The sequence below is a fragment of the Microcebus murinus genome, chromosome 9 (assembly GCF_040939455.1).
Source record: "Microcebus murinus isolate Inina chromosome 9, M.murinus_Inina_mat1.0, whole genome shotgun sequence".
Classification (NCBI taxonomy): domain Eukaryota; kingdom Metazoa; phylum Chordata; class Mammalia; order Primates; family Cheirogaleidae; genus Microcebus; species Microcebus murinus.
Window position 1 is genome coordinate 22,286,152 of NC_134112.1, and position 26,860 is coordinate 22,313,011.

A 26,860-nucleotide genomic window follows, 5' to 3' on the forward strand; every position below is an offset into this window, starting at 1 on the left:
ATTGTAAACTTTTCATGGGTGGATTTTATGGTATGTAAATCATACCTCAATAAAGCTGTTAAAAACAATGGGATAAAGAATTGAACAGACGTTTTACCAAAGAAGATACAGGAATGACAAATGAATACATAAAAAGATGTTTAAACCTTTGCATTTGCTTGCTTTTTTCTCATTATCCACTCGACATTATCCACACTCGACATCCGAGTGCAAAGGGTTAATGTCATTAGTGATTAAATTCAAACTAAAACCACAAGGAGATACCACTACATATCCACTAGATGGCCAGAATTAAAAAGACTGATGATACCAAGTGTTGGCAATAATGTGGTGAAATTGCAACCCTCATACATTGCTGGTGGGAATGTAAAATGGCACAGCCACTTTGAACAAGTGTAAGACGGTATCTTATAAACAAATACCATACAACTCAGCAATTTCACCCCTAGATGTTTATTGAAGAGAAATGAAATCACATGTTCACACAAAGATTTATATACAAATGTTCATAGCCACTTATGCATAATAGCCCCAAACTGGAAATAGCCCAGGTGGCCACTGAAAGGAAAATGATAATAAACTATAGTATATTCATATAATGAAATACTGCTACTGATTCCAGCAACAACAATGATGCTTCTCACAGATACTATGTTTAGTGAAATAAGACTTAAGCAAATAAGTACACACTGAATGATTTCATCTAATTTACAGTGACACAAAGTGGACGACCGATGGCTGCCTAGGGCTGAAGGTAGATGGGAACTGACTGTAAAGAGACGTGAGGTAACCTTAGGTGATGAAAATGTTTCCTATTTACACATCTGTATATGTTTGTCCAAATTAATCAGATTGTGCACTCATAATGGGTGTTTATTTGTTACATGTATATTACAACAATAAAGATGCTTTTAAAAAGCAGTGAAGAAAAAATTTTATTAGAAACATAATACCGTTCTTACTGAGGAAACAGGCCTCTAAAAATGGAAACAAGTTAAATCTGTGTCTGGCTGGCTCTACCACAATCCTAGGGCTTGCAGTACGTTCATCTGCTTTCACCTTTGTGTTAGCAGTACTGACACATATCAGGTATAAGACCATTACCAGATGCACATTCAAATAAAGGGTTTTCCCATGACTTCAATAACCTTACACCTTCTAAGATCTGACACAAATGATTATTAAAGAATTAGGTTTCAAACGTCATGCTATCTATTTATTTGCTGTACTATATATAACTGACTACTAACCTTCTGCTAGGAATACTGAACCATAAACTCCATAAGGGCAGGAACTACCCTTTTTTCTCATCAATGTATATGCAGTGTCTCAAATAGTATCTTACATCTATCAACTGTTCAATAAATATGTGCTAAATGAATGAACCAACACTTCCATTCACTCTGTATTTATAGTTCAAACAACTCCTACACATTCTTTTTCAGGGTGACAAGATTTCTGAAGATTACCAACATAACTGTAAAAATGAAAATCAGACTATAGTTACATATTTAGGCCTCAGTAGCTTTCTAGTGATTGATATGAGTATAATAGAATACTATTTCTGAATTATTAGCTGCTACATTTTGCATTCCTGGTACTTAATTTCATGTGTTCCTCATTGATCATGGCAACTTAGTGACTCATTGGTGGCCGCTGCTTCAGGACGGAGAGATGATGAGTATAAAACAAAGACATTATTGCTCAGTCATGAGTGCTCAAGTTGATTTTTTTTTTTTTTTAATCCAAAAGAAAAGAAAAGAGTCTGAAAGTCAAAGGGCTTTTGATTTGTCAGAGCCAAATTCTGGAGGCAGAAAGAGCTTTTAGGAATTCACAAACTTTACTATGAAAATCAAGGATCAGAGCCTGGCTGAATTAGGCAGTTTATTCTATAAACCATGAAACTTGGAAAATACATAAAGATGTCAGAGCAGTTCTCTCATCCAAAAGGAGTCAAGAGTTTGATCAAGCAGAAAAGAGAATCAAAGGGAATGCAGTTAGAGCTTAGTTGCAGAGGTCTGAGACATCCTTGGCACTCTTTCTTCTTCAAGGGTTGACACTCTAATTTGGGGTACGGGAGAAAACCCTCGATAGGTTATACACTGCCTATACGACAGAATCACACAGAACAATAAACTCAGAATCTCTGGGTGAGGTCATTGCTTTAATATATTTAATGAGCTGCCTCTGTATTCTCGTCCTCCTTCCTGAATTGACCTAATGTTTAGATAAGTGTTGACAGCCACTGACTCATGGGGATCCCAAAGCAGAAGGACGTAACGTCTACCTTTCCAGTGTGTAGCCAACTTTATAGACAAATTCCCTGCCAACCTCTATCTGCTGACTCCATTCAGCATGGCACTGAGCACAGAATACCTAGGCAGACTAGGGAGCATCTTTCTGAAGATGGCTTAGACTTGACTACTGGTACCTCTCATGCTAGATTTTGAAGAGTCTCAGTTTTCTGAATAAGGGTCTGGTGGACAACTTCAGCAGTTTAAGCATGAACGTGGTAGGAAGTCAACTACAGCTGGAAGGCTGTAAAACTCGTGAAAATGCCTCAACAGAACTCAACACGGGACAAATCTGACTACAGCTACTCATCAGCACTGCTCACAATTCCAATTAATTATTTAGCTGAAAACCTCACAAACACACCAACTCCTAACTATAAAACTGAGCAGTTATTCAATGCCTGTGTGTCCTCACCAAAAAACTATAATCACAATAAAAGCCAGTGCTATCCGTAAATGCACATGAAGAGGACTCATTAGATTCTCAACCTTTTATTTCTGGCTCTTTTCATTAAAAAAAATTTAAAAATTGCCTTAAATTGGTAACAACATAGGACAAATTCTGCTCATATGTAGTAGTAGCAGTTAGATCAATTTTGAAAGAGCCCCAAGAATCTTTAGGAAATGGAATTACAACAAGGCCTTCAGAAATATCCAGGTAAGGATAGAGAAGAGTGGAAAAATCTCCCAGAGTACCCCGGACCTGACCTGCATAGTAACTACTGGTGACACATGACTCTGGAGCACTTAAAATGTGGCTAGTTCTGAATAGGGACATGCTGTAAGTATAAAATACCACACCAGATTTCAAAGACTGAAAAAAAGAATGTAACATATCACTTAAAAATTTTTTTATATTGATAATATGCTAAGATGATATCAGTTTGGATATTTAAATACCTTTGGCCTTTGTAATGTTTGAATTCCAGCAATGGATGAACAGTATGCCATTTGGCTTTCTTGATGAATAACATCTGAATATCTGGATAATGAATAGCCTTAGCATTTACAGATTTAATGACATTTCAATTCAAGTATTAACACACTACCTTGAAAGTTTAATTATATAGATATTTAATATTTTTCTGAAATATAAATTTATACTGCTAACACTGTACAGTCTATGTTCAGTTACCTAACTAGTTAGCTGGCCACAAAATGATCAAGCCAATTAGAAAGCATTAAAATCTCAAACTGACTTAGTTGGAAAGATACTTTTTGGTTACGTCATCTTTAAATCTCATAAAATAATAAACACTGAATTCAAAAGTTCATGGAAAATGTTACCACAGGAATAAGGCACTAAATGGCAGGATTTAAAAGCCCTGTTTTATAATTATAGCATCATTAAGTACTGCAGAAAAATTATTTTTACACACTTTATGTTGGAAATCAACTCTCAAACCACATAGTGATATTTGTAAATACAGGGGTTTTGACATCTTAGGATACATCCCTTTCAGGTGGTATGTTTCTACTATTTGCACAAGCTTTGCTTTGTAGGAATTCTTGGTCTAGGAAGCCTCAAGTTATCTAAAGGAGAACCCTTGAATCAATCTGGAGAAACCTGCGAAAACTTGAATGGGTGTTCCCATGGATATGTTATATTAATTTAGAGAATTCATGTGGAGAATTCAAGTCTCCTTGACCCACAAGGATATCCCAAGGTTTCTGCTGCTCCTCCATAAATGAAATATAAATTTACCCATCCCCATTGCCTATCCTTTGCTAAATAAAAAAGATCATGATGGGGCCAGCAGCAAACTATAGCCTTCTAAGAAGTAATAAATCTCTTCTTCTGGTCCTCCTCACCTAGCCCAACCCAACCTATCTTAGCAGCATCTAACAAGACAGCAGTTTCCATCTTTCCCGTATGTCTGCTTCAACAAGACTCTGATTCCAACAGCAACTTTACTTTTGCTGTGAAGATATGAGAAGACTCATATGATGAAATGAGCATGAGACAAATGAACCAAAGAGAAAACGCAAGAATGCTTCTGAATGCATCTTAGCATTTCACTAAATAAACCCAGGAAAGCATAGCTCTATTTCAATAGGCAACTGGAGCTAAAGGAGGAGGGGGACGCCAGGAGGGGTCCAACTCAACCAAGCTACACGTTGTTAAACTAGCTCAGTGTACTTCACTTAGCATGCACATACTGACTCTCCTAATAGTGCTCACAATACATTTGGGTCTAGGTACCTCCTGAACCCTAATAAGGTACTGCTATGGTTTGAATATCTACCCCTCTAAAACTCATGTTGAAACTTAATCCCCAGTGTAACAGTATTAAGAAGTGGGACCTTTAAGAGGTGACTGGGGCCATGAGGGCTATGTCTTCATGAATGGATTAGTGGGTTATTGCAGGATCAAGTTAGAGATCACAAAAGGGGGTCTGTTACAAAAGCCAGCTTGTCCATCTCTCGTGAGCCCCCTCACCATGTGATGCCTTACACAGTCTTAGAACTCTGCAAAGAGTTCCCATCAGCAAGAAGGTCCTCACCAGATAAAGGCCCTAAACCCTGGACTTCTCAGCCTCTAGAACTGTAAGAAATAAATTTTCTTTATAAATTACCCCATCTCAAGTATTCAGTTATAGCAACAGAAAATTAACTAAGACAGACAAATACATACACACACACACACACACACACATTCTCCCTGAATTCTCACAACTTGCTAACTATTCCTGTGTGGCTTCTCTCTCAAGGCTCTGCCTCCCATTTAAGATCCAATTCCTTCATTTTAGAATTGGTGTTCTTTATGTCTGGTTCTCTAGCAGATACTTCTATCAATAATCAGCTTTCCCCAGGCAGAGATTCAACCCTTTACCATATGGAAAAAGTACAGCTAGAAGTTGTCCTTTTCTTCTCTCATCACTTATATCTCAATGACTACCAAGATGAGTCAATTCTAGTCTTTAAATCTTTAAGTTCTTCCATCCTTGCTTTCCCTATTGTCATTGCCTAAGTTCTGCCCCTCATCACCTTGCCTGAATTAGTACAAATTTTCTAACAGGTCTCTCTGCCTCCAATCTCATCCCTCTCCAATCTTAAGTATAAATGTGACTGTCTTTTTCTTGCTTAAAATCCTTCAATCATAGTTTGGCACATACATCTCCACAAGATTTGTGATCTGTTTACCTCTATAGACATAGCAACTCTCTAAGAGTGCCATGCTTTTGTCATATCTTTATAAGCTTTCTACTTGGGAATACCCTTCCCAAACTTCCCACTTCATGTGTTTCTTTATTCATATCCCCTAGAGCTATGATCCATTTGTTCTGAAAGACTTAGTTTAACCATTTTTTAGCCTAGTCTGAGTTTAATAAGTCTTCTTTGTGCCTCCACAACACCTTGCGCATGTGTCTCCACAGCCTTTATTATTCTCTATTATATGCTTGTTTACTTACTTGCTTTACTCACTAAAAACTAAGTTCCTAGAAGTCAGCTATCTTTCATTTCTATGTTCTTGGTCCTTAACAATCTACTGAATCAAGTGGTGCTTAATTGTATAGTTGCTAAAATAGTAAAGTCACTAGATTTTAGTGAGAATGGAAATCAGAATCCATAGTCTTCTCTACTATACCTAGGTTGCTTTAAAAACATTAGTTAAGGTCATGGATATTATTATTACACCTCATGACTAGAAATAACAAAAATTATGCATAAATGGGCACAAATATCTTTATCACTAACACTAGTGCCTGGAGTTTGCATACATGTACTTTATCATTTAATCCTCACACCAATCCTGTTGTAGAAAGTCGTATTACTTCTTTTTACAAAGGTGAGGCCTCTATCTTGCCCATGTCCAGAGATGGTAAGACTGTCTCCAGAACCCATGTTCCTAACCGCTACCCTACAAAACTCAATACTTTTTACATTATGAAGACTGTGCTTCAAAAAAATTTATTAGTCTTCTTTGAGAAACATAATGGAATGTTACTAAATACAACCTAAATTTAAAAAGTTATTGATTACACACTAGCAGATCATCCCTCCCCAAAACTTAACAGCTCTCCAAACATATATTTCAATTACAAAATTTACATATAGGTTTTACATTAGAAATGTCAGAGTACATCTTTACTTATGGTTAAGGTAATGAAGACAGATCTCTTTGTCCCTTACTACTACAGACAGTCATTTCTTAAGTTATTACAGAATTTTAACTAATAATTCTGGATTCAATTTTATGGGAATGGATATATAAAAATAAAGAAGCCATAACATTAATTAATTCATGTAATTGTTCAGCATTCAGATATTTCTCAGTTTTATTGTAATATATTGTCAATTTCTAGACATAAGGGAGGATATGACAAATTTCCCTGAAAGCATTCTACTTTTTTTTCCAATTTCTAAATAACGGGATAATATAGCAATATCATTTGGAAGATTTATTTATTAAAATATCAATAACGAATTGTTCCATTTTAGTTTAGAATATACTAATACAAGTTACTCCTACAAGGTTTTCTCTATTTCTTGTGATTGATGCTTTTGATACCTTATTTAACAGGAAAACACTTTCTAATAGAAGAAATTAAGAGGTGTTACAGAAAGTTGTAGAGACCATGAATAAAGCAACAGAGGTAAATATCTATTGTTACCGTGATTTTCAATGAAACCCACATAAATGTTATCACAGAGAAATAAAATGTAATGAACTGGTGTAATAAAGATCAAGATCATCATCAAATTCCGAAATCTCTTTTTATCTCCTTATAGGGTCTGCTAACAGGTACTCAAAATGATGTTGACTAATAATGAAACTTTTTTGAGATTCTGGTACCAGGTTTACTGAAAAGAGGATACAGGCAGAAGTGTTAAGTTTACCAAACATAAATCATAAGTACCTATCAATTTCAACCTATCAAATCAGCAAGAAGGCATAAGAATTTAGTAATAGGAAAACAGTCGTTTCTGGTGCCAAGACTAGGGGTCTTGACAGGTGCCTCGCGGTCCAGGGCAGAACTAAGAAACACAATATTGGTTAACAGATACTGCAGTTTCATTTAAAATTTTTTCATTTATTTCTGGGATGTCAGTTTATACCATACTATTCTTTAGTTTATAGCATACTGTTCTTTGCCTCTCTATAAACAAGCAACCAAAAATCTATCTTATTATTAGCCATTTATCTAAAATTAATGATAGATTAAATATCTCAAAATAAAACAACTCTCCTAAATACAGTAATGTTGCATTTTCAACTAAAACTAAATATTATTATAACATATCTGGCTTTCTTCAACGTCTTTCACTTTCCACAGAGAATCAGCTGACTTAGGAGACCATGTATTTCCCATTTAATACAGTAATTCTGTGATTGAAAAAGACTTTTCAGTTTCTTAGCTAAGTGTAGCATTCACAGAATATGGTATTCAAAGTATTGTTTGGATAAATTACTACCAAAAAAGTTTTACCAGCTGTTCTTGAATATGAGTTACTACTAGGGGTATACCAAGTAGCAATTTCCTCTAAAGAAAACCAAGCAGCAATTTAGTTACAGAATGAAAGGAGCTAGGTAGAAAAACAATTAGACAGTAAAACAGATAATTTAAGTACTGTTATTCACAACACAGCCAAGAAAAAAATCAGAAGTTATATACTTCAGGATAAAAAGGGATGGGCCGAAGACAAAATATTGCCATGCTAGAATTTTTTTTTAAACTAAGAAAATATCTGTACAAGAACAAGAGACACTGAATAAGGGTACCTCACATTTAACCAATCATTGGCAATATATACTGAATTCACCTCAGGATAAATCAAAATTGCAAGAAAATGGCCCAGATGAACTAGAAGACTTCTAGCATGTAACAAACTTACTCATATTTAATAAGCATCATTTACCTCTATATAGTTTTACATAGTTCCCAACAATCTGATTTATATGGAAACTTTATCTGTGAAAGAATAAGATGATTTAGATATTGTTATCAATGCATAGTTGCAGAGGTCAACTAGATGATAAATTCGATTATTCTTGAATTGAAAAAAAAACCCAAGTGTCATGCTGTTTTCAAATGTAGCTTCTTATTGGGAAAATTCCCTCTTCTACTCTCCAAGTTAGTACATAAAGTAAGGTAATATTTACATTGAATTTACAGTCTTTTTCATTTAAAAGAATACCCCTATACCTTGCTATAAGAAATTAATTTAAATGATTGCTCTTAAACTTCCCTATAGCCAAATTTAAAAATACAGCTGAGTCAAACAAGTTTTGAAAAGGAATCTTGCCTTTTTTTTTATTAACTCATTCAAACTAAAATCTTTGAAATACATACTGCAGACATACTGAGGGTATCTCTCCTCATTCATTTTGGGGCTACGTTCTGTAATAGTAAAGTGTCTTGTGGGTGAAAATTGAAGTAATTGTATAACATTTATTTAATAAAAGAAATATAAGACTTGCACTATGAAACCAAAACCTATATATTATATAATATGACCTTTTTAATATTGTTTTGCTATCACAAAAAATCAGTTATAGAAGCCATTATTTATATTTCAATCACAACATCGCTCTTAAAATACAACCTATAATCTGATTTGTAATCAGATCTGAAAAACATATATTAAGACTATGCTTAGTCTATTTCTCTGGCAGAAAGTAAAACAGAATAATTTTACTTTCTGTTAAACATTCTGGCAAGAAAAAAAAAGCCAGATCAAAGTAAGATGAGGAATCAAAATTGGCAATAAATTCATCATGGACAAAGACTGGCACTAAAGTGAAATTTCAGAACATATTGCTCTCTATATACGCACTGTGATCTTATTTGAAGATGAGTATTTACAAAGATTCTAGAAAGCTATAACCACCAACTTGATAGCCTAGGCTTTTGATCTTCATCATGTCCTCATAATATTTCATTATCAGTAGTTTCAGCTCAATGTTTAAGCATCTAATGTGATTTTATGTCCTACTTACACTATTCAGTGTTTGCATATAGATTCACAAATACTGTAAGTGATATTACATAAAATATCACTTATAATATTTTCCAGAATAATGACCTTGACTTTGAATAGAAACTGGAGCATTTGGGCTTTAAAAACACTTTCTTTTTTTCAATTTCTAAATTGTTCTTTTCAGGAAGTCACTGATGGAGACAAAATTTAAAGTAAAAATGTCAACTTTTGTAAATTTTAACAAAAAAGGGATTTCTATAAATGGATTTAAGTAAATACTGTTCTAGACAAATACAATAATCAAGTAGCACTTGACAATGGCAAACACTGAACTTTCTTTAAAATCATGGGAGTATCTATTGTAGCAGCTGCAGCACAGACCCTAACACAAACAGAAGCTAAATTAGCAGGACTGTGAGAGCATGGTACAGGGTAAAGAAGAAAACGTGACCATAAGCCAATATAGTTTAAAAAGTAAAGTTAACAAGCAAACTATATTGAAAATCAACTTTCAGAGGAATACAGTTAATTACCACAGCTGTATTGAATCTCTTCCTTTAAGAATGGAAGACAAAATAATTCTTATCACAATATACCAGTAATAGAAAACAAATCAATTATTCACATTCTAAGAGGTTTTACTTGAGGGGATTGTGCAGGAGGGAATGAAAGCTTACAAAATTGAAAATATGAAATAAAATAAATTCAAATTAAGATTTCATACTAATAGAAAAATTTTTTCCAATATTTCCCTTGAGGGAAGAATATTTTCCATAACTGGTTAAAAAGCACCTATGAAACTGTGCTGTCAGCTGTCACAATGGAGGTTTTGGATTCTTTTAGCAATTGCAGCATAACAAAAGGCATTTCACAGCGTAATTTTAGAGAAAATGTTATCTGATCTAGAATCACACAGAAAGCAATTAAAAACTCTTTTAATTATTTATAATACACAAATTTTTCTGGGTAGCAGCAGTTGCTCCTGTACTTGCCCTTTTAAAAAAATATGAAACAGAAGCAATAGGGAAAAAAATTTAGAGAAGACTAACAGTAGCAGCATTAAATAAAAAAGCAAAATTTTAAATACATTAAAGAAAGCTTCAAAAAAGGAAACAGTTTTGTGCAACTTTCAATTATACCAAGTAAAGTGCACTACCTAAATATTCACTGATAACATTTTCCCTATGTTGAAAAGACAAAATCTACTTATCAGTATTTTTTCATATTAAAAAAAAAAAAAGACATTCACTATTGTAGCCCTGACAGCTCTCTTCCAGTATTTTTAACCATTCAGATGTATTTTGTGGGAATATTTATTCACATAATTTTACTTAATACATTTCTTTCTACACAAAACTGAATTTAAAACTCTCTATATAACATTTTCAATTACAGTAATAACACATTAATAAATTATAAATTAACAAAATCTTCATATTTGCTTTGAAAAAAATCATTTATCAAATGCTAACCTCCAGATTTTCTGGAAAATTAAAGATGCAAATTGCTATAAATCTGGAATCCCAATTAAATTCTGATTTTTAAAAGTATATAAAATCTCCCTCAAATTATTACAAGTTCCACTCCAAAAATTTTTATTTTATCCTTTTCTAAAGTTATTAAGTTTACAACTTGCTAAACATTCTACCCGAATGAGGGAAAACTGCCTGGAGATGCAAAGCACAAGAAAATAATTACATGAAAAGAACAAACAAAAAATACCCGTTAAAACAAAGTTATTGTAGCTGGCAACACTTAAAATTGGTAATTTGTATTTTTTCAAAAGTTGCATAGCTCCAAGATGATGCACTGCTGATTAAATATTGAGCAGTTTTATTTAAGAGGAAACAATATATTTAATAAATTGCAATTCAGTAGACAATTCTATATTTAATTAATTAAAATGTAATTATGTAACTTGATTTATTCTTTGGACTGCATTCTGATAATATTAAACCTTTAATTTAAAAATATTAGCATATTTTAGCTTTCCTATGTAGAAGTCTATTTTCCACTCTTAGGGGGAAAAAATGGAAGAACTTCAGATCATGGTCTACATTCAGAGAATGTTTTTACTGCTTGATTACATTTCTTGGTTTCACATTTAAGACTTTAGTTTATAAGAAGTAAATTATGTGGTTTTTCAATTTAAGAATAGATGAATGCAGAAACATTATGTTGGGGAAAATAAAGAGACCCCAAACTAAAAGGCAAAACAAATCAAAACAGAACTAGTTGCACAGCTCTAGAGAACTTAATAAAAAGTAAATCAACTTTTAAATCAGTTAACTTTGGCGTCTGAATACAAAACATTTATCAGTATTACCTATGTAGATGACTAATAAGGGATGTGCAGCATTTTCAAAATCCCTGTGTGTCCTTGATATGCATGTTTGGTACACTGAGTTCTGTGATAACTGTCCTCTCTGCAGCAGGGCTTTCTTCCTGTATGATTGTCCATCTCTGTATTACCAAGTCTCACAAAACTCAGATTTCTGGCTGAGTATCCCTGTGTTTTTGTTTCTCCAGAGACATGTCTTCATATCCTCTCAGTTTTTCAAGCATCTTGAAAAGACAAGAAAACCTGTGTAAAATAGATAAATTCAGTTTAAGCAGTGGCCCATAATAGTAACAAATCAAAACATAACATCCATTTCGCCATGAATATTGCTTTAGTAACAATAAATTTTCATTTCCTTACTATTCCAAAAACTCATAAAACCAGTGTGCTTGCAGAACAGCTCAAAACACAAAAGCACCAATTAAAGCTCAAAATAGTCACAAAAAAATATCAAATACATAACAGTCATTCCCTTTCCACAACAAAGACTATACCAAAGAATGCATACTTTTAATTTTTTAATATCTCCCCCAAATAACTAAAAACTCCAAAATAAAAATAATAAACTATGCTCAGATATGGACCCTAAAGTCCTTGTAAAAAAAAAATAATAAACTATTTCCTAACTAGTCAGGACCTCCAATATTCATGTATCTATTTGGAGCTGATTATGAAATTCTTACGTTGACAGATATCAGAAATGCTGAGCTTTGTTGCTACATATTGCCCTTTTTTTTTTTTTTAATGTTTTAACAACACTGAATCCTCTTTAAACCCATATGCTTTTAATCCAAGACTGCTTAAGGTATACAAAGAATTTATCATTTGACAATAAGAACACTCAGGACAGAATCAAAACTGTGAAAGAGTCAAGATACTCCATATCTATAAATTCTTAAAAATGACTCTTCAAGGCCCATAGAGACAGATCCCATTGGTTCAAGTATCTGTGGGTAGCTAGGACAGTTCAACTTGCCCCATATAATAAACTAGTTTCAAACTCAGCACATACACACACACATAGACAGAACATTCGTATGTGTAATATAAGGAAATGAAAGTTCTATTTAAGACCAATAGGCATATGTATTCTGACTATGAGAGTAAGATGCATGTTCCACATATCTGATAAGCTCACTGATCAGATGATAAAAGAAAAAATGTATACCATATAAAAAGTTTATTGACTCTACTGTGGTCTGAATGTGTATTCCCTTCACAAATTTGTATGTGGAAACCTAATCTCCAGTGCAAGAGTATTAAAAGGTGGAACCTCTGTGAGGTGATATGGTCATGAGGGCTCTGTCCTCATAAATGGGATTCGAGTTCCTATAAAAGAGGCTTAAGGGAGTTTGTTGTCCCTTCTGCCATGTGGGCACACACAGAAGGCACCATAATGAGGAATGAGCTCTCACCAGACACTGAATCTAACGCCGCCTTGATCTTGGACTTTCTAGCCTCCAGAACTGTGAGCAATAAATTTATGTCATTTAATTTATAAATGTCAGTTAATTTATAAATTAACTATGCAACGTATTTTGTTACAGCAGCCCAAATTCACTAAGACAGACTCTAAAGAGACAAATTCTACCTATAGGTGAAGGAGACATATTACTTTGACACATAAAATACTATGATAAAAATTCATTTTATTAGCATTGGTTTTTAGTACTTCTCTTAAAATGCTTCTATAATTTTAACCATAGTTTCACTTTATTGGCTCAGACATAAGGTGACACCAAAGACATTCCAAAGCATTCTCCTTTTCAAAAAAACCTTTTCCATAGTGAAATAAACACACATGTACACATACACTCAAAATACCACTTCATCACTACACTTCTCCACCCAGCAATCTTACCTCAATTCATATTTTAAATGTGTTAGGGTATGATATGAATAAGTTCATAGTAAAAGGTTCAAAAGCTGATGGTCTTTTATTTTACTTTAATATAGTTTATCAAGGCTTTCCCATTTCACATGAACAGCCCTACTATTAATATGACAGAGGTTTCATTCAATTGCAGTTATCATTTCAGTTGCTATGGCTGCCTTAAGTTACCTGAAACCTCTTGTCAATATTCTTATCTGCTACTCTCAAATTATCCTCATCAACAGAGCAACAGAATTCCTTGAGTATGTTTATTACCTCAACACTTACATTCTCAAGTTTAAGAGCAGAAGTTATTGAAATAAAAGGAAATTGGGGGACAGCACAGGACTAGACCTTAGGACATCATCTGCTCTAGTTCCCTGTTTTCGTTCTCAGCCTTTCATATTATCTGTTACTGTCTTCAGTCTCTGAACATAGAGGCTCTAACTCCTGAAACAATTCCAGGATTAGCTAAAATGTTCTGCCTTAATGTAACAATCCAATACTTTACATTATTTCTGCAAGTCTTTTCATAAAAGCTTTTCATATATTTGAAGACAGCAATTAAGCTAACTTTTATTTTTTCAAAGCTAAATGATGCCATTTAATTTATAATACTTCATGAAATATGAAAAAAAGCAATACTCAAGTATCATTTAATTCACGAAACATTTTCAGATAATGCAAAAAACAAAAACCAAACCATGAATTAGCTTAATCAGTGGAGCAAAACTAATTCTTTATCAATCTTAAAACTCAATTTGGTTTTATTTTTCGCCTATTACATAGACAGGCAATTTATTACATGCCAAGGATACAGAGGTGAATAGTTAAACTGAATGAATGAATCCATGATTTAACTTTTTAAAGAAAATGCTCCTACCTAATAATAGCAAAATTGCTAAGAACAGTCCTTAGAGCCACAATGCCCGGGTTCAAATCTTAACTCCACCAAATAACTAGCTATTTTGACCTTGACACATCAAGTTGTGTAAACTTTCTATACTTAATTTCTTCATCTGTATAACAGGAATAGTAATAGCACTGCACTCAAAGGATTGTTGTAACAATTAGATGAGTTGCTAATAGATGTAAAATGTTTAGAACAATATCTGGCACATAATAATGCTAAATGATCAGAATTATATTATCTAAGAACACACCTGGGAAGTTATGGATAAGAATATGTAATTTGATTCTATTGGCTAACTCCATGACCTTAGACTCTTGATGCAACTTGCTTGGGTTTTTTGTTTATTTTTTCCTTAAACCTCTTTATTGAGGTATGACTGACATATAAAAAGCTGTACATATAAATATACAACTTGATGAGTTTGGTACAACTTGCTTTTGAAAGTCATGGAATTTAACTACTCTGACCCTCAGGTTTCTCACTGGGAAAATAAAGTCATAATATGTATTTCATGGCTTTTGTTTAGTATTAAACTAAAATTAAATAAGTGAAAGTATTTTCAATATCAAGAATGTAGCATTTACTCAACATATTATTAACATATTTTTAAATGTGAGTTTTCTATGCAGTAGCCTAATAAAGTGTCTGAAACATACATATACATACATGCATATGACTCAATGAATAAAAATAATGATTAAGAATGTGTAATTCAGGATAACAGTTTAAAAAGTAATTAAAACAACAAAAAGGGAGAATTACCTATAAAACAGGAATCTGATGCTTAATCTGAAGGGTGCTCAGGGCAGGATCTATTTACTTCAAACCATTCATCTATGCAGCTAGAAATGAATAAGATCAGAAAAATTAAAATAGTTACATTTAATTACTTTTGTTATGATAGCCACAATAAAAATGCTTACACTTCTTGACTTTAATATATCTTTGTAGCAAAAAAAAAAATCGACATTTTTAACGATCATATGTGGCAAACATAAATAAAAGATAAGAATATGTTTATTATGTTTTGATGATTCTAAGCCATTAAGGAAAAAAAAATCTTTGCAAAATTATGCTATGAAGTACTTCAAAGTTCAAACAAAACTATCCCCAAAAAGACAATCTATAGAACTATCACTTTACCAATATTCAAAATTAAATGAAAAATTTAGATAGATATTTCTCTTCTTAAAAGTTATTCATTTATGTATATACAACCTGTTTGTGTTATCCATAGTGTAATAAAAAAACAGCTTTTAAATTTTAATCCTTGCCAAAATTTCATCACATTTTAAAAGACTATATTTATGTGATTATTTAATATTTTAACTCTATCCCACTCTGCAATACAGTTTCGTAGTCACACTAGCCATATTTCAAGTGCTCAACAGTGACATGGCTCAGGCTTCTTTATTGGATAGTACAGATATAGGACATTTCCATCACGGTAGAAAGTTCTATTTCATAGTGCTGTGACAAATGATAAAATCAAGATCTTGAAAGGTTAAGTAACTTGCCTAACAGTTAGTAAGTTCAGGATTCAAACTGTGATTCAACATTTTCATTGGCGACATATGCCAAATTTGCATATGTCACAAAGCCACAAGGTTTGGCTGATATGCTGAAGGGCAAAATTAATATTTATTGTTCTTGTATCCTGACAAGTTGATTTGGTAGATGAAAATGACTGATGAAATTAAAAAGAAAAAAGGTAAAGTATCTCATCCACATGTTCTTCAAAATATCTAAATTTCTGAAGACTTCTCTAAATACATCCCCAATTTGGCTTATGACATTGTCTTCAGCCTGCTGTCTACCACTTAGCTCTAGAGTCCCCTGGTCTACAAGAATACCTCTTAAAATGAAGTACTAAGAACTAAACAAAATGCTCTAGATGCATTAACTCACAGTGTATCTGAATAGTACCTAGGTGTGATCTATTAATAAAATGGGTATTTCTTATTTTAAAACCATGTAAATTTGTCTCGTCATGAGAAGTAATCATTTAAAACCTCAGGCCCTTTACATATAACCTGCTATCAATCCATTTATGTTCCATTCTAAACTATTTTCATTGGTGGTTATTTAAAATATTATTGTCCCTTCTTCTAGCCCTAGCAGGAAATGACTATCCTGAATTTGGTGCTTTTCTTTCTTAGGCATTTTCTTACTCTGTAACTATGTAAGTCTGTATTCTAAAACTACATATAGTACTATTTCCATGTTTAAATTTTTATATAAATGCTACCATAAAATAGCATTATGCTTTTTCTAACTTGCTTTTGTCAATTTGTTTGAATTTTGCAATTGTTAATAACTCTCATTCTGACATTTTCATTGTATACAGTATTCCATTACATAAGTATATCACAATTTATGTATTCATTTTCTTACTGATGGAAATTTTCAATGATGCTATGAACATTCTTTGACATAAAGGGCTTGCACCAGAATATAAGTTTTTATTTTTTTTTATTTTTTGCAGAGATGGGGGTTCTCCCTATGTTGCCCAGGCAGGTCTCAAACTCCTGGCCTCAAGCGATCCTCCCACCTAAGTCTTCCAAAGTGCTCGGATTATAGGCATCAGGCCACCTCACCCAGCCCCAGAACATAAATTAGTTTTGTTACAAATCACACCATTTTAATTAACTTTTGATTTAGTTAGTTAGTTAGTTAAATCATAGCAAGAGTTTCTCAATGAATGAAGCATTGTGCTAATTTATATTCCGTCACAAGCTCCTTATGTCCTTTTTACCTGCACTTTGGGTTGCAATACTGTCCTAGAGCAAAAGATCAACAATTTCTCTAGAAGTGAACTTTCTCTAGGGGTGAGTTTCACCTAAAGGTGAAATTATTGAGTTGTAGGATACATACTACACACACCTATTACAGAGTTAGCCACCAAGTATACCAACCTATATTTGTATATTTTTTGGCCATCTCGGGTTCTTTTTCTTTTTTCTGAATTGACTGGTAACAATTTTTGTCAAATTTTCTATTTTGATTTGTTTTTTTCCTTATAGATTTGTAGGAAGCTATTAGCCAGGTAATTCAGCTATAATGCAATATACATGTTTTTTATAAACCTTACTTTCCACAAAATTGTAAACTAAAAATAACAGGGATTATGGGGAAAAATCAGTTTAAAGGTAGACCACTCAACACAATTTTATAACCAGAACAAAGACATGTTTATTCCTCATAAATAAAATACTACATTAAATATGCTTTTAAAAAATGGTGAAGTTAGCCTCACAGAAAGGATTAAAGAAGGATTGAGACTGCTGGGTTATGAAGACAAAAGCCAATGCACAAAACATGAAAGCTGTGAAATAAGCACCTACAAAAAAAAGGCCATGGTCTAACTACAGTAAGAACATGGGGAGATGGATATCCTTATAGTACTGTATTCTTACACAGCTTGCTGTGTTAGCATACATGCTTTCATCTTGCTGTTAACATAAGGGAGCAAAACATTAATATGCTGGGAAATATTATGTATGAACCAGTAAGATCATGTTACTGATACTGTCTTCATTCTCTCTTTTACCAAATGCAATGAGTTAACTGTATTACAGCAAATCAGTGAAGGAGACTATTATTTCAGATACCAAACCTTTATTGTCATGAAAAACAATCTCCATCTAAGGTTTTGTTTTTGGCTTTTTTGCAGTGTCATACAAATAAGTTTTAAATTTAATATATAGCCAAATTTATCAATCTTTAAGTTTTTCATTGGGGGTATGGTTTAGCTTAGACAAAAAATAATTCCTTCCCAAGAGGTCAAAAATATTTCCCTATATTCTTTCCTTACCATTTTAAAATTTGATTTTCATAAGCAGGTATTCAGTTGAGCTAGAATTGATGTTTACTTCAAATGTAAGATAGGGATACAAATGTTTTTCCATATCAATAACCAATTGATCCTAGTACCATTTATTGAATTCCTTGTCTACTACATTATAAGGCCATCTCTAGCAAATCAATAATTTCATTCATTCTATCCAACAAACATTTATATAGCTTCTATTATATGTCATCAATTTCTAAAATTGAACTCATTTAAACCCTCATAACTCTATAAAGTTGGTATTATCATCTCATCTTACAGATTGAAAGAGAGAAAAACTAAGTAACTTGGCCAAGATCCATACAGCAAATTAGTGGAGGGGCTGAGATTCAAATCTTGGGAGTCCAGATTCCAGTGTCCATGCTTTTAACCTCCATGCTATGCCGTTTCTCCATATAGGTATGGATGTTTATAAACTCTATTCTGTTCCATTGGCTTACCTGTCCCATTTCCACACTGTCTTAATTAATATGGTCTTATAATAAATTTGTAAACAACAAGTCCTGCCAATATAATGTTCTTCTTCATGAGTGTTTTGACTGTTGGTGGCCCTTTGCTCTTTGGTCCATATATATTTTTAGAATCAACTTGTCAAGTTATGGGAAAAAAACTAGTTGAGATTTGATTGGGCTAGTATTAACTATCTAGATTAATTTGGGATAAAATCACATCTTTATGACATTGAGTCTTCCAATCTACAATGTGGTATACCTCCACATTTACTTTGGATCACCTATGATATATTTAAATAAAATTTTTAAATTCAGAGACATTTCTCTGAATGTCTTGTATATCTTTTGTGAAATTTATTCCTAATACACCTCTAGCCCTTGTAGTTTCTGTTGTCATTATGTTACTATTTTTTTAAAAGTTATATTTTCTTTTTTCTTATTGAGATTTTGGGATACGAATGCAACTGATTTCCATATGTTTACCTCATATCTGGCAATCTTGCTGAACTCATTAATTTTAATAATTTAATGTTTATTTTAGCTTTTGTTTTAAAATCCTTAATATGTTAGCATAGAATTTTATTGGAAGCTTTCTCATATTTATTGAGTTAATTTAATAGTCTTTCTCCTTTGATTTATTAATGTAGTAAGTTTCATATAAATATATATGTATTTTCAATCTTATAGGGTCTTGCTCTTGCTCAGGCTGGTCTCAAACTCCTAACCTCAAGTGATCCTCCCACCGTGGCCTCCCAGAGTGCTAGCTAGGATACAGGCATGAGCCCCTGCACCTGGCTCTGCTGTTACTTTTCTAATTTAAGTTAGAAACTTGGCTTATTGATTTCCAGCCTTTCTTTCTAATCTAACACAAACTTTCCAAAAGATAACTAAATATATGTCAAAAATTTTTCATTATTCAGTTCTGAGTATTTTCTAAGTTCCATTATTATTCTTTTTGATCTAGAACTTACTTTGAAGTATATGTGAGGATTATTTATATTTTTATTATTGACATCTAATAGTAGTCAGAGAACAGCATCTTGTACAGTACCAATTCTTTGTAGTTTGCTGAAACTTGCTTTATGGCCTAGGACATAATCAATTTCTATAGTACTCCATGTGTGCTTAAAAAAAACATGTATCCCCTAACTGCAAATACATACCCATTAGATCAAATTTATTACCTGTATTTCTCATTTTCCAAGTTTTGATTTATTTTTTGTGTGTATGGCTTGACTCAATGAGAGTTTGTGTTGAAATTTCCCATTTTTCAACTGATGAGTGTATTTCATGTAGATTATAATTATTGACATATTTGGATTTATTTTTTACCTCATTTTATACTATTTACTCTGTTTTCCTCCACCCCCAACTTTAAATAGAATTCCACCTCATTTTCATTGGTATGAAAGTCATTGTTTTCTGGTTTTTTTGTAGTTACCTTAAGTAGTTTTTCTTTTACCTAAAATTTTTACAGTATTGCTCTGAAAACAAGACGACCTTACAAGAAACCAGACAGGATCTGGAGTCACACAGATTCCAAATCTACTGTAATCTCAGCTCTGTCATTTACTAGCCATATAACCTTGGAAAATTCCCTACTATCCCTTAGCTTGTTCCTCAATTGTAAAATGAGGTTGTTATAAAGCTTACATGAGGCAACTTATTTTAAGAAGCTATGGACAATACCTGGGTTATAGTAAATGTTTAAAAAATGGTAGGCTTCTGGATATAAATAGGTGTGGGTTCAAGTCTTAGTTCTAAAAGGGAAAAAAGGCCATTATTTTGTTAAGTGTATATGTGTGTGTGTGTGTGTGTGTGTGTGTGTGTGTGGGTGGTGGTGGTGGTGGGGGGGGGGTGGGGGGGGCAGGGGGATTATGGCAGGGGGATTATTTCCACTAAGAAGAAACCTTTCCAGTCCTAACTACAATGTCTGAAACTATGAGAATAATCCTTTAACATCAACTTGGTTAACATAAAACTAAACTTACCCTTTATGATATATGCATAGACAAGGCAGTCGTGCTATGGTATCTCCCTGTTGCAATTCTTCAAGGCATATTGCACATTCCCCAGCATCTTTACTCAGTACATCCTCTAAAGAAAGAGAAAATCAATTCAGGACAATAAAATTATCCATCAAATTGAAAAAGAATTATGTGAATGTTAATATATAAAGAGTAGCGTATCTTGTTTTATCAGAAATACATAAAACTCAGCATCTATATTTTAAATACTATTCATAAACAAGTGAATAATGTTTACCCTTACTTACAGTGTCTCACATTGCCATTTCTACTTTACTGAGACATTACAAAAAGCAAAAAAAGTACAGAATTCCCCAAACGGCAAAGGATTTTGCTCTACAACTTTATCATTAAGTCAGTTATTTATAATGTGGAATTAATTTTCCTTCTATTAATCTATATTAGCTTGGTGCCCAAGATGGTTGAAAAAAGTTTAGAGTATAATGTCGCAGAAAAGACAGGAAAATAAAATACTACTATAATTTTTAAAATTCTAAAATAACAAAATTGGATAAGTTCAAGAAATCACCCTACATATGGGACTTTTAAAAGGCTTCTTAACTTAAGAAAATGCAAAGGAACATCAAAGGTTTTGTGTAGATTCCGAAAGAGACTTTTGGAAACTTGAGAATTTCAGACATGGATGTAGCAATTCTTAATAATCTTTTTCCAGGACAATGCCAAGCCTACTCTAGGCAGCAATTAGAGTGGCTTCCAGAGGGACCTGCAGGGTAGTTTAAAAACTTTATGGTATTAAACATTGACGGTGTTAAAATACTCCAGGAGTAAACGGCTTTATAAAGCAAAAGTTCCTTTTGAGAAAATAAAAACATTCTCTCAATTCATGTTTTATTAAGGCCGGGTGCGGTGGCTCACACCTGTAATCCCAGCACTCAGGGAGGCCGAGGCTGGAGGATCATTTGAGGTCAGGAGCTCAAGACCAGCCTGAGCAAAAGCGAGACCCCATCTCTACTAAAACAGAAAAAAGTTAGCCAGGCATGGTGGCATGCGCCTGTAAGTCCCAGCTACTGAGGAGGCTGAGGCAGGAGGATCATTTGAGGCCAGGAGTTCGAGGGTGCAGTGAGCTCTGATGATGCCACTGCACTCCAGCCTGGGTAACAGAATGAGACTCTGTCTCAAAAAAAAAAAAAAATTCATATGCCCACACCTCCTGTAAAAACCAACAAATTCAATTGTTGCACATATGTATTATAGTTCCTTATAGAAAAATTCATGCTATGAGAAGTGGTTCTCCATTTTAATCTATTCATTTTGAGACAGCACATTAAGAGTAAACACGGAGGCTATTTGGTCTATAAAAGGGAAGGTATTAGCAGATGATTTACTCAGAAGGCTGGGGGAGATAACAGGGCAATTTCTGCAGAAGGAGGAAAGGCCTCAGAAAGAAGGGTTTATACTGGCTGAATCTAAGCAATGTGTCAGGAGGGATTTTAGCTAACTACTGGGTAGCTCACAAGCTAATATATTACAATCAGAGACTTAAGCATGAAAAGATTTCTGGACAAGCAAACCTGTATAAACAGAAAGTATTGTTTATTACCACTTCCCTCAAGTTTCCTTTCCTCATTATTTTTCTCTTGAATCTGGAAGTCTCACCCACCATCCCCACCCCACCTGACTCCATACCCCAAAGCGTTTTCTCCTTTTGATCTCCATTTTTCTCTTATTGTTCTGGTATCTTTCAAGAAAAGATTCAGAATAGGGAACCAGTTTAATGCAAAGCACCTAGCTAGAATGATGGCAGTGAGAACAAAAAGAAAAGGAAACACTAAAAAAAAAATCTTAGTGAAGGGCTATAATTCCAAATAATATCATATATTCTTACCACTTAGATTTTTCCTTTTTACCACAAATATATCAACATTTTAAAAAAGAATTATGTGAAGATAAGTACCATAACAAACTTCAAAAAAAAAAATCAACCATCACTTTTTATCAAACCTAGGACCATCAATGATTATAAGATGCACCATTAGCTTTATATACCACCCAGTAAGAAAAAAATGCCTCTATTAAACCATGACATAGCATAATTTAAAGCGCATCTCATTTCCAGAGCTATAAAGTTCGACCAAAAAGTGCATGATGGACTAGGGTATCACGTTTTCCATCTTTTGGAATATATTAGCAATGTATCTAGATTTAAGTAAAAATGAAGCATCAAATCTCATTTTTCATAAATTAAGAAAATGAGACAAAACAGTTTTTAACCTAAAGAAACATTTCTGGCCAGGCGCGATGGCTCACGCCTGTAATCCTAGCACTCTGGGAGACCGAGGTAGGTGGATTGCTCGAGGTCAGGAGTTTGAAACCAGCCTGAGCAAGAGCAAGATCCTGTCTCTACTATAAATAGAAAGAAATTAATTGGCAAGTGAATATACATATATATATATATATATAAAATTAGCTGGCATGGTGGCGCATGCCTGTAGTCCCAGCTACTCGGAAGGCTGAAGCAGGAGGACTGCTTGAGCCCAGGAGTTGGAGGTTGCTGTGAATTAGGCTGACACCATGGCACTCTAGCCCAGGCAACAGAGCGAGACTCTGTCTCAAAAAAAAAAAAAAAAAAGAAAGAAAGAAACATTTCTGCCATCTAAGTCCATGATTCGCAACACTAAATGGAAATAAATAGAAATCTACTAGGTACAGGCTTCTGAATACATTGTTGACAGAAAAATAACTGTCTTGCAACGCTTCTACACTGATCTATGTTCAGATCGCTTCTACACTGATCTATGTTCAGATCGTATTTCTTTATTACAACAGATTTCTTAAAGTCTTTGAGGGGAACAAAAGCCCCCCAAAACCTGCCACTGTTCTATTATATAGAGGTTTCTAGCTTAGGTTAAAAGAGAGAGAGAGTGAGAGAAAGAGAGAAAGAAAATAAAGTCTTTGAGATGAAAATAATTTTAATATTTTAAAAGGTCTCAATTTTATCTTATTTATAAGAAAATTTATAATATAACAAAGACCAATCCAATCTGCCTATAATTAACAGAATGATATATATTTTAAGAATATAATGCTATTTTAAAATTGACAGGGGCAAGAATTATCCCACATATGCTTTGCAGGTACTAAGTATATAAAATCTTTTTAGTTTAATTCAGAATGCTGTATTAAAGTCAGTCACTTTAATCATAAACCCCCTTAAAACCCAGTAATGAAAAAGAGTCAGAACTACCCTTCAAACTATATTTTCTATATCAAAAAAGGTACACCTATATACAAAAACATCCCAAATACATTGATTTCAATGCAAAAGCAGCCCAATATCCACTATAGTTTCTAGTAAAATTATCTCTGCTCAGAAAATTAAAAGCTAATGTTAACATACTGCAGCCAAAGCTCAACTGCATTTTGATAACCAACTCTTGAGCCAGAAGACAGTTCACTCTTACTGTAAAACTTCATGACTACTGCTTCAACTAGCAAGTGCTTAGTTTTCAAATCTTAAAGTCTTGTTTCCAATACAACCTGTCTTTGAATGTTGGAAAACATTTTCAGCTTTAAAAATTTTGAATTCACTGTGCAATGTGATTAATTTTTGCTTACCTGGGGATTTGCTAGAATATTCCTCTCTCCCACCCCATTATAACACTTCCATTCAAAGGAAAGGTTTGAGCTTTTGCCTTTACAAGGGGAACTAAGTTTTACAATTGTGAAAGAGTTGTTAGTAATATGATACAGTCATTGTTAAATAGGGCCTGGAAACACTGCTAAATCCAGGACACTAAACCATCTTCAAGACAGTTGGGAAAAGATTATTAAAAGCTTTTAGTCAATCAACTGAAAACATTTATGAAGATACTATCCACAGGCACTAAGAGGTTAACACTTACAGTCTGGAATACCTTGGAGCAGAATACTAATTAGCCAAAACTGATGTCAGAAAAGCAGAGAAGGGAACACTAACAGATTTAACTACCATAGTTGGCTAGTCTGGAATCTTCTTCCACCAATGATGATCAATGGAAATATATGAGATTGCAAATAAGGAACTAAAGTGTTGCTTTTTAATACATGTTGTTGATCTCCTTCCTAAACATCTGGAGTAGTATAAGTTAAATCAGTGCATTGCTTATTGGTCTCTTTGTTTTACTCATATGATCTATGCATTAATTTAGATACACTGATACAGGAAAAGAAAAGTTAAAAGACTAGAAAACAGCAATGATTTTTAACCAGAGGTAGACAAAAGACAGAATCACTTTTGGGGGTGCATTCTCAACACAGAAAAAAAAGGCATATGTATCTGAGTTCTATTCCTACAGATTCTGAAATATATACCTGCCTCAGACACACAACTGCTGTCGAAGAAATGACATGCTGAAGTAGAAAGCTAAGATTTCAAGTTGAAACTTCATATGAATTCCCATTCTATTAGTCAGCTATATAACCTCAAAAATCTTAGTCAACCTCGAGTTTCCTTTTACTCTTCTTTAATATTAGTACACTAAAGGTACTCAGAATATTATAAAGATGAAATTTTAAAGAATTAAGTGGAAAAAAACTTCATATGTTAAAAAAATATCATACAAAATATTAGGTTTTTTTTAATCAGGAAGTATTTTATGCACCTCTCCAAAAACAAAAGTGGTCATCTTTCAGTTTCTTTTTCTCCCCATCTTTGCATTCTAGTTGTTTCAAACTTATATAATGCCATCAAATAACCCCAAGACAACTAGGAACTTCTATACGATACATTTTCCAGCACCTATTATAATTGCCAGGCTTGGAACAACTTCATGCAAACAACACTGCCTAATTAATTTATAAATGTTTTGGCTTCATTTCATATTTTAAAAGCATTACAAATGTCCCCTTTGTTACATGCTTTTAGACATATTTAAGCTATACATTAATCCTATGAGGTAATTATTGTTACCTCCATTTTACACATAAGGAAACTGAGGCTCAAAGAAGTAAAGTAACTTACCAGAATTTATTAAACTAGTAAGTCCTGGGGTCAGGATTCAAATTTAGGCTAAGTCCTTGGCCTTTTTCCTACTTCATGAATTTTGCTACGAGAAACAATTTCACTTTAAAGTAGCATAAGTACCAAAGCAAATGAACCGTTTCAGACAACTTTAAGTTTTAAATACTCAAGCTGGGGATGGCTACATATTTAGAGGCAGTATTCTTAGTACTAGTCACAAATTTTCTCTTTTGGAGTTATTAAACTGTTATAAAAACTGGTATCAGAAATGAGCTTATACTGTACTGCTTACACAGTTTAAAACAGCCCTAACAGAACTTTCTACGATGACAGAAAGTCTTCTTTCTGTGCTGTCTACAATGGTAACCACTAGCCCATATATGGCCTGAAAATAGCACTTAAAATGTGGCCAATGCAACTGAGAAACTAAATTTTTAATTTAATGTTGGTAAAATATGAAACCTTAAAATATATAGTACATAATGAATATACATTTATAAACTAGTTACAAACTTCTGTTAATTGGTATTTCACTTATAGCCTCTCAAGCTCTTAAAATTTGTGTTGTCCAAAGAAATTACTTAAAATTCAAGCAGCCAAATATGCAAAATGAAAATATTTAGCAGGTCCAAGCACATATCCAATAGTTATTGCAGATCAAGGCAACATGAAAAAAAAAAAAAAGCAAACAGCCAAAATTCTTAAAAAAAAAAAAAACCCAAAACATCAAACCAACAAATGAGACTGAATTTGTTAGAGGCAGCCAAAAAAACTCCATGCGAAAATTTCATAATCATCACAACTTTATTTTCAGATCAAGCATCCAAACAGGTATGTGATATTTCCAGCAAAATACAATGCCAAGCACTATTATGGATCAGGCATTTTACCTGAAGACTTATTTTTTGTTCTTGAACCCTCAATGATAGCAGTAGAAAACAAAAGCAGCTGAAATGTGAAATAATCCCTAGAAAAATCAAGAATTAAAAAAATTTACAACATTAGTAAGAAGCAATTACTCCAAGAATAAAAAGTTGGGGCTCACCAAGTTTAATAATAAATACTTGCACATATTAAGTTATCTCTAATGGGTTTAAAAGAAGTTAACGTTAATATTTTAGATGACAGATCCATGAGTTATTACTGTACTCAAATATAAGGGGGTTTAGAAATGATATTTAACAAAGGAAAGTTGCCATTTTCAATGTAAGATAAATATATTAATA

At 33.2% G+C, this 26,860-nt stretch overlaps 1 protein-coding gene across 3 annotated transcripts in view; it reads right to left on the reverse strand.

Moving 5' to 3' along the window:
* Nucleotides 1–437: 437 nt before the first annotated feature.
* The window catches only part of ZNRF2 (zinc and ring finger 2), a 96,409-nt gene continuing 69,986 nt past the window's right edge, over nucleotides 438–26,860 (reverse strand). Inside the window, exons 3-5 of one of the 3 annotated variants that reach the window (XM_012735871.3) lie at nucleotides 20,639–20,744; nucleotides 15,108–15,187; nucleotides 438–11,783 (exon numbers count right to left, since the gene is read on the reverse strand). In XM_012735871.3, the coding sequence (XP_012591325.1) occupies nucleotides 15,130–15,187; nucleotides 20,639–20,744 (164 nt within the window). In that variant the 3' untranslated portion in view covers nucleotides 438–11,783; nucleotides 15,108–15,129. Of the gene's footprint in view, nucleotides 11,803–15,107; nucleotides 15,188–20,638; nucleotides 20,745–23,419; nucleotides 26,602–26,860 lie in introns of those variants that run through there. The other 2 variants (XM_012735870.3, XM_076006334.1) reach the window with 2 other exon arrangements.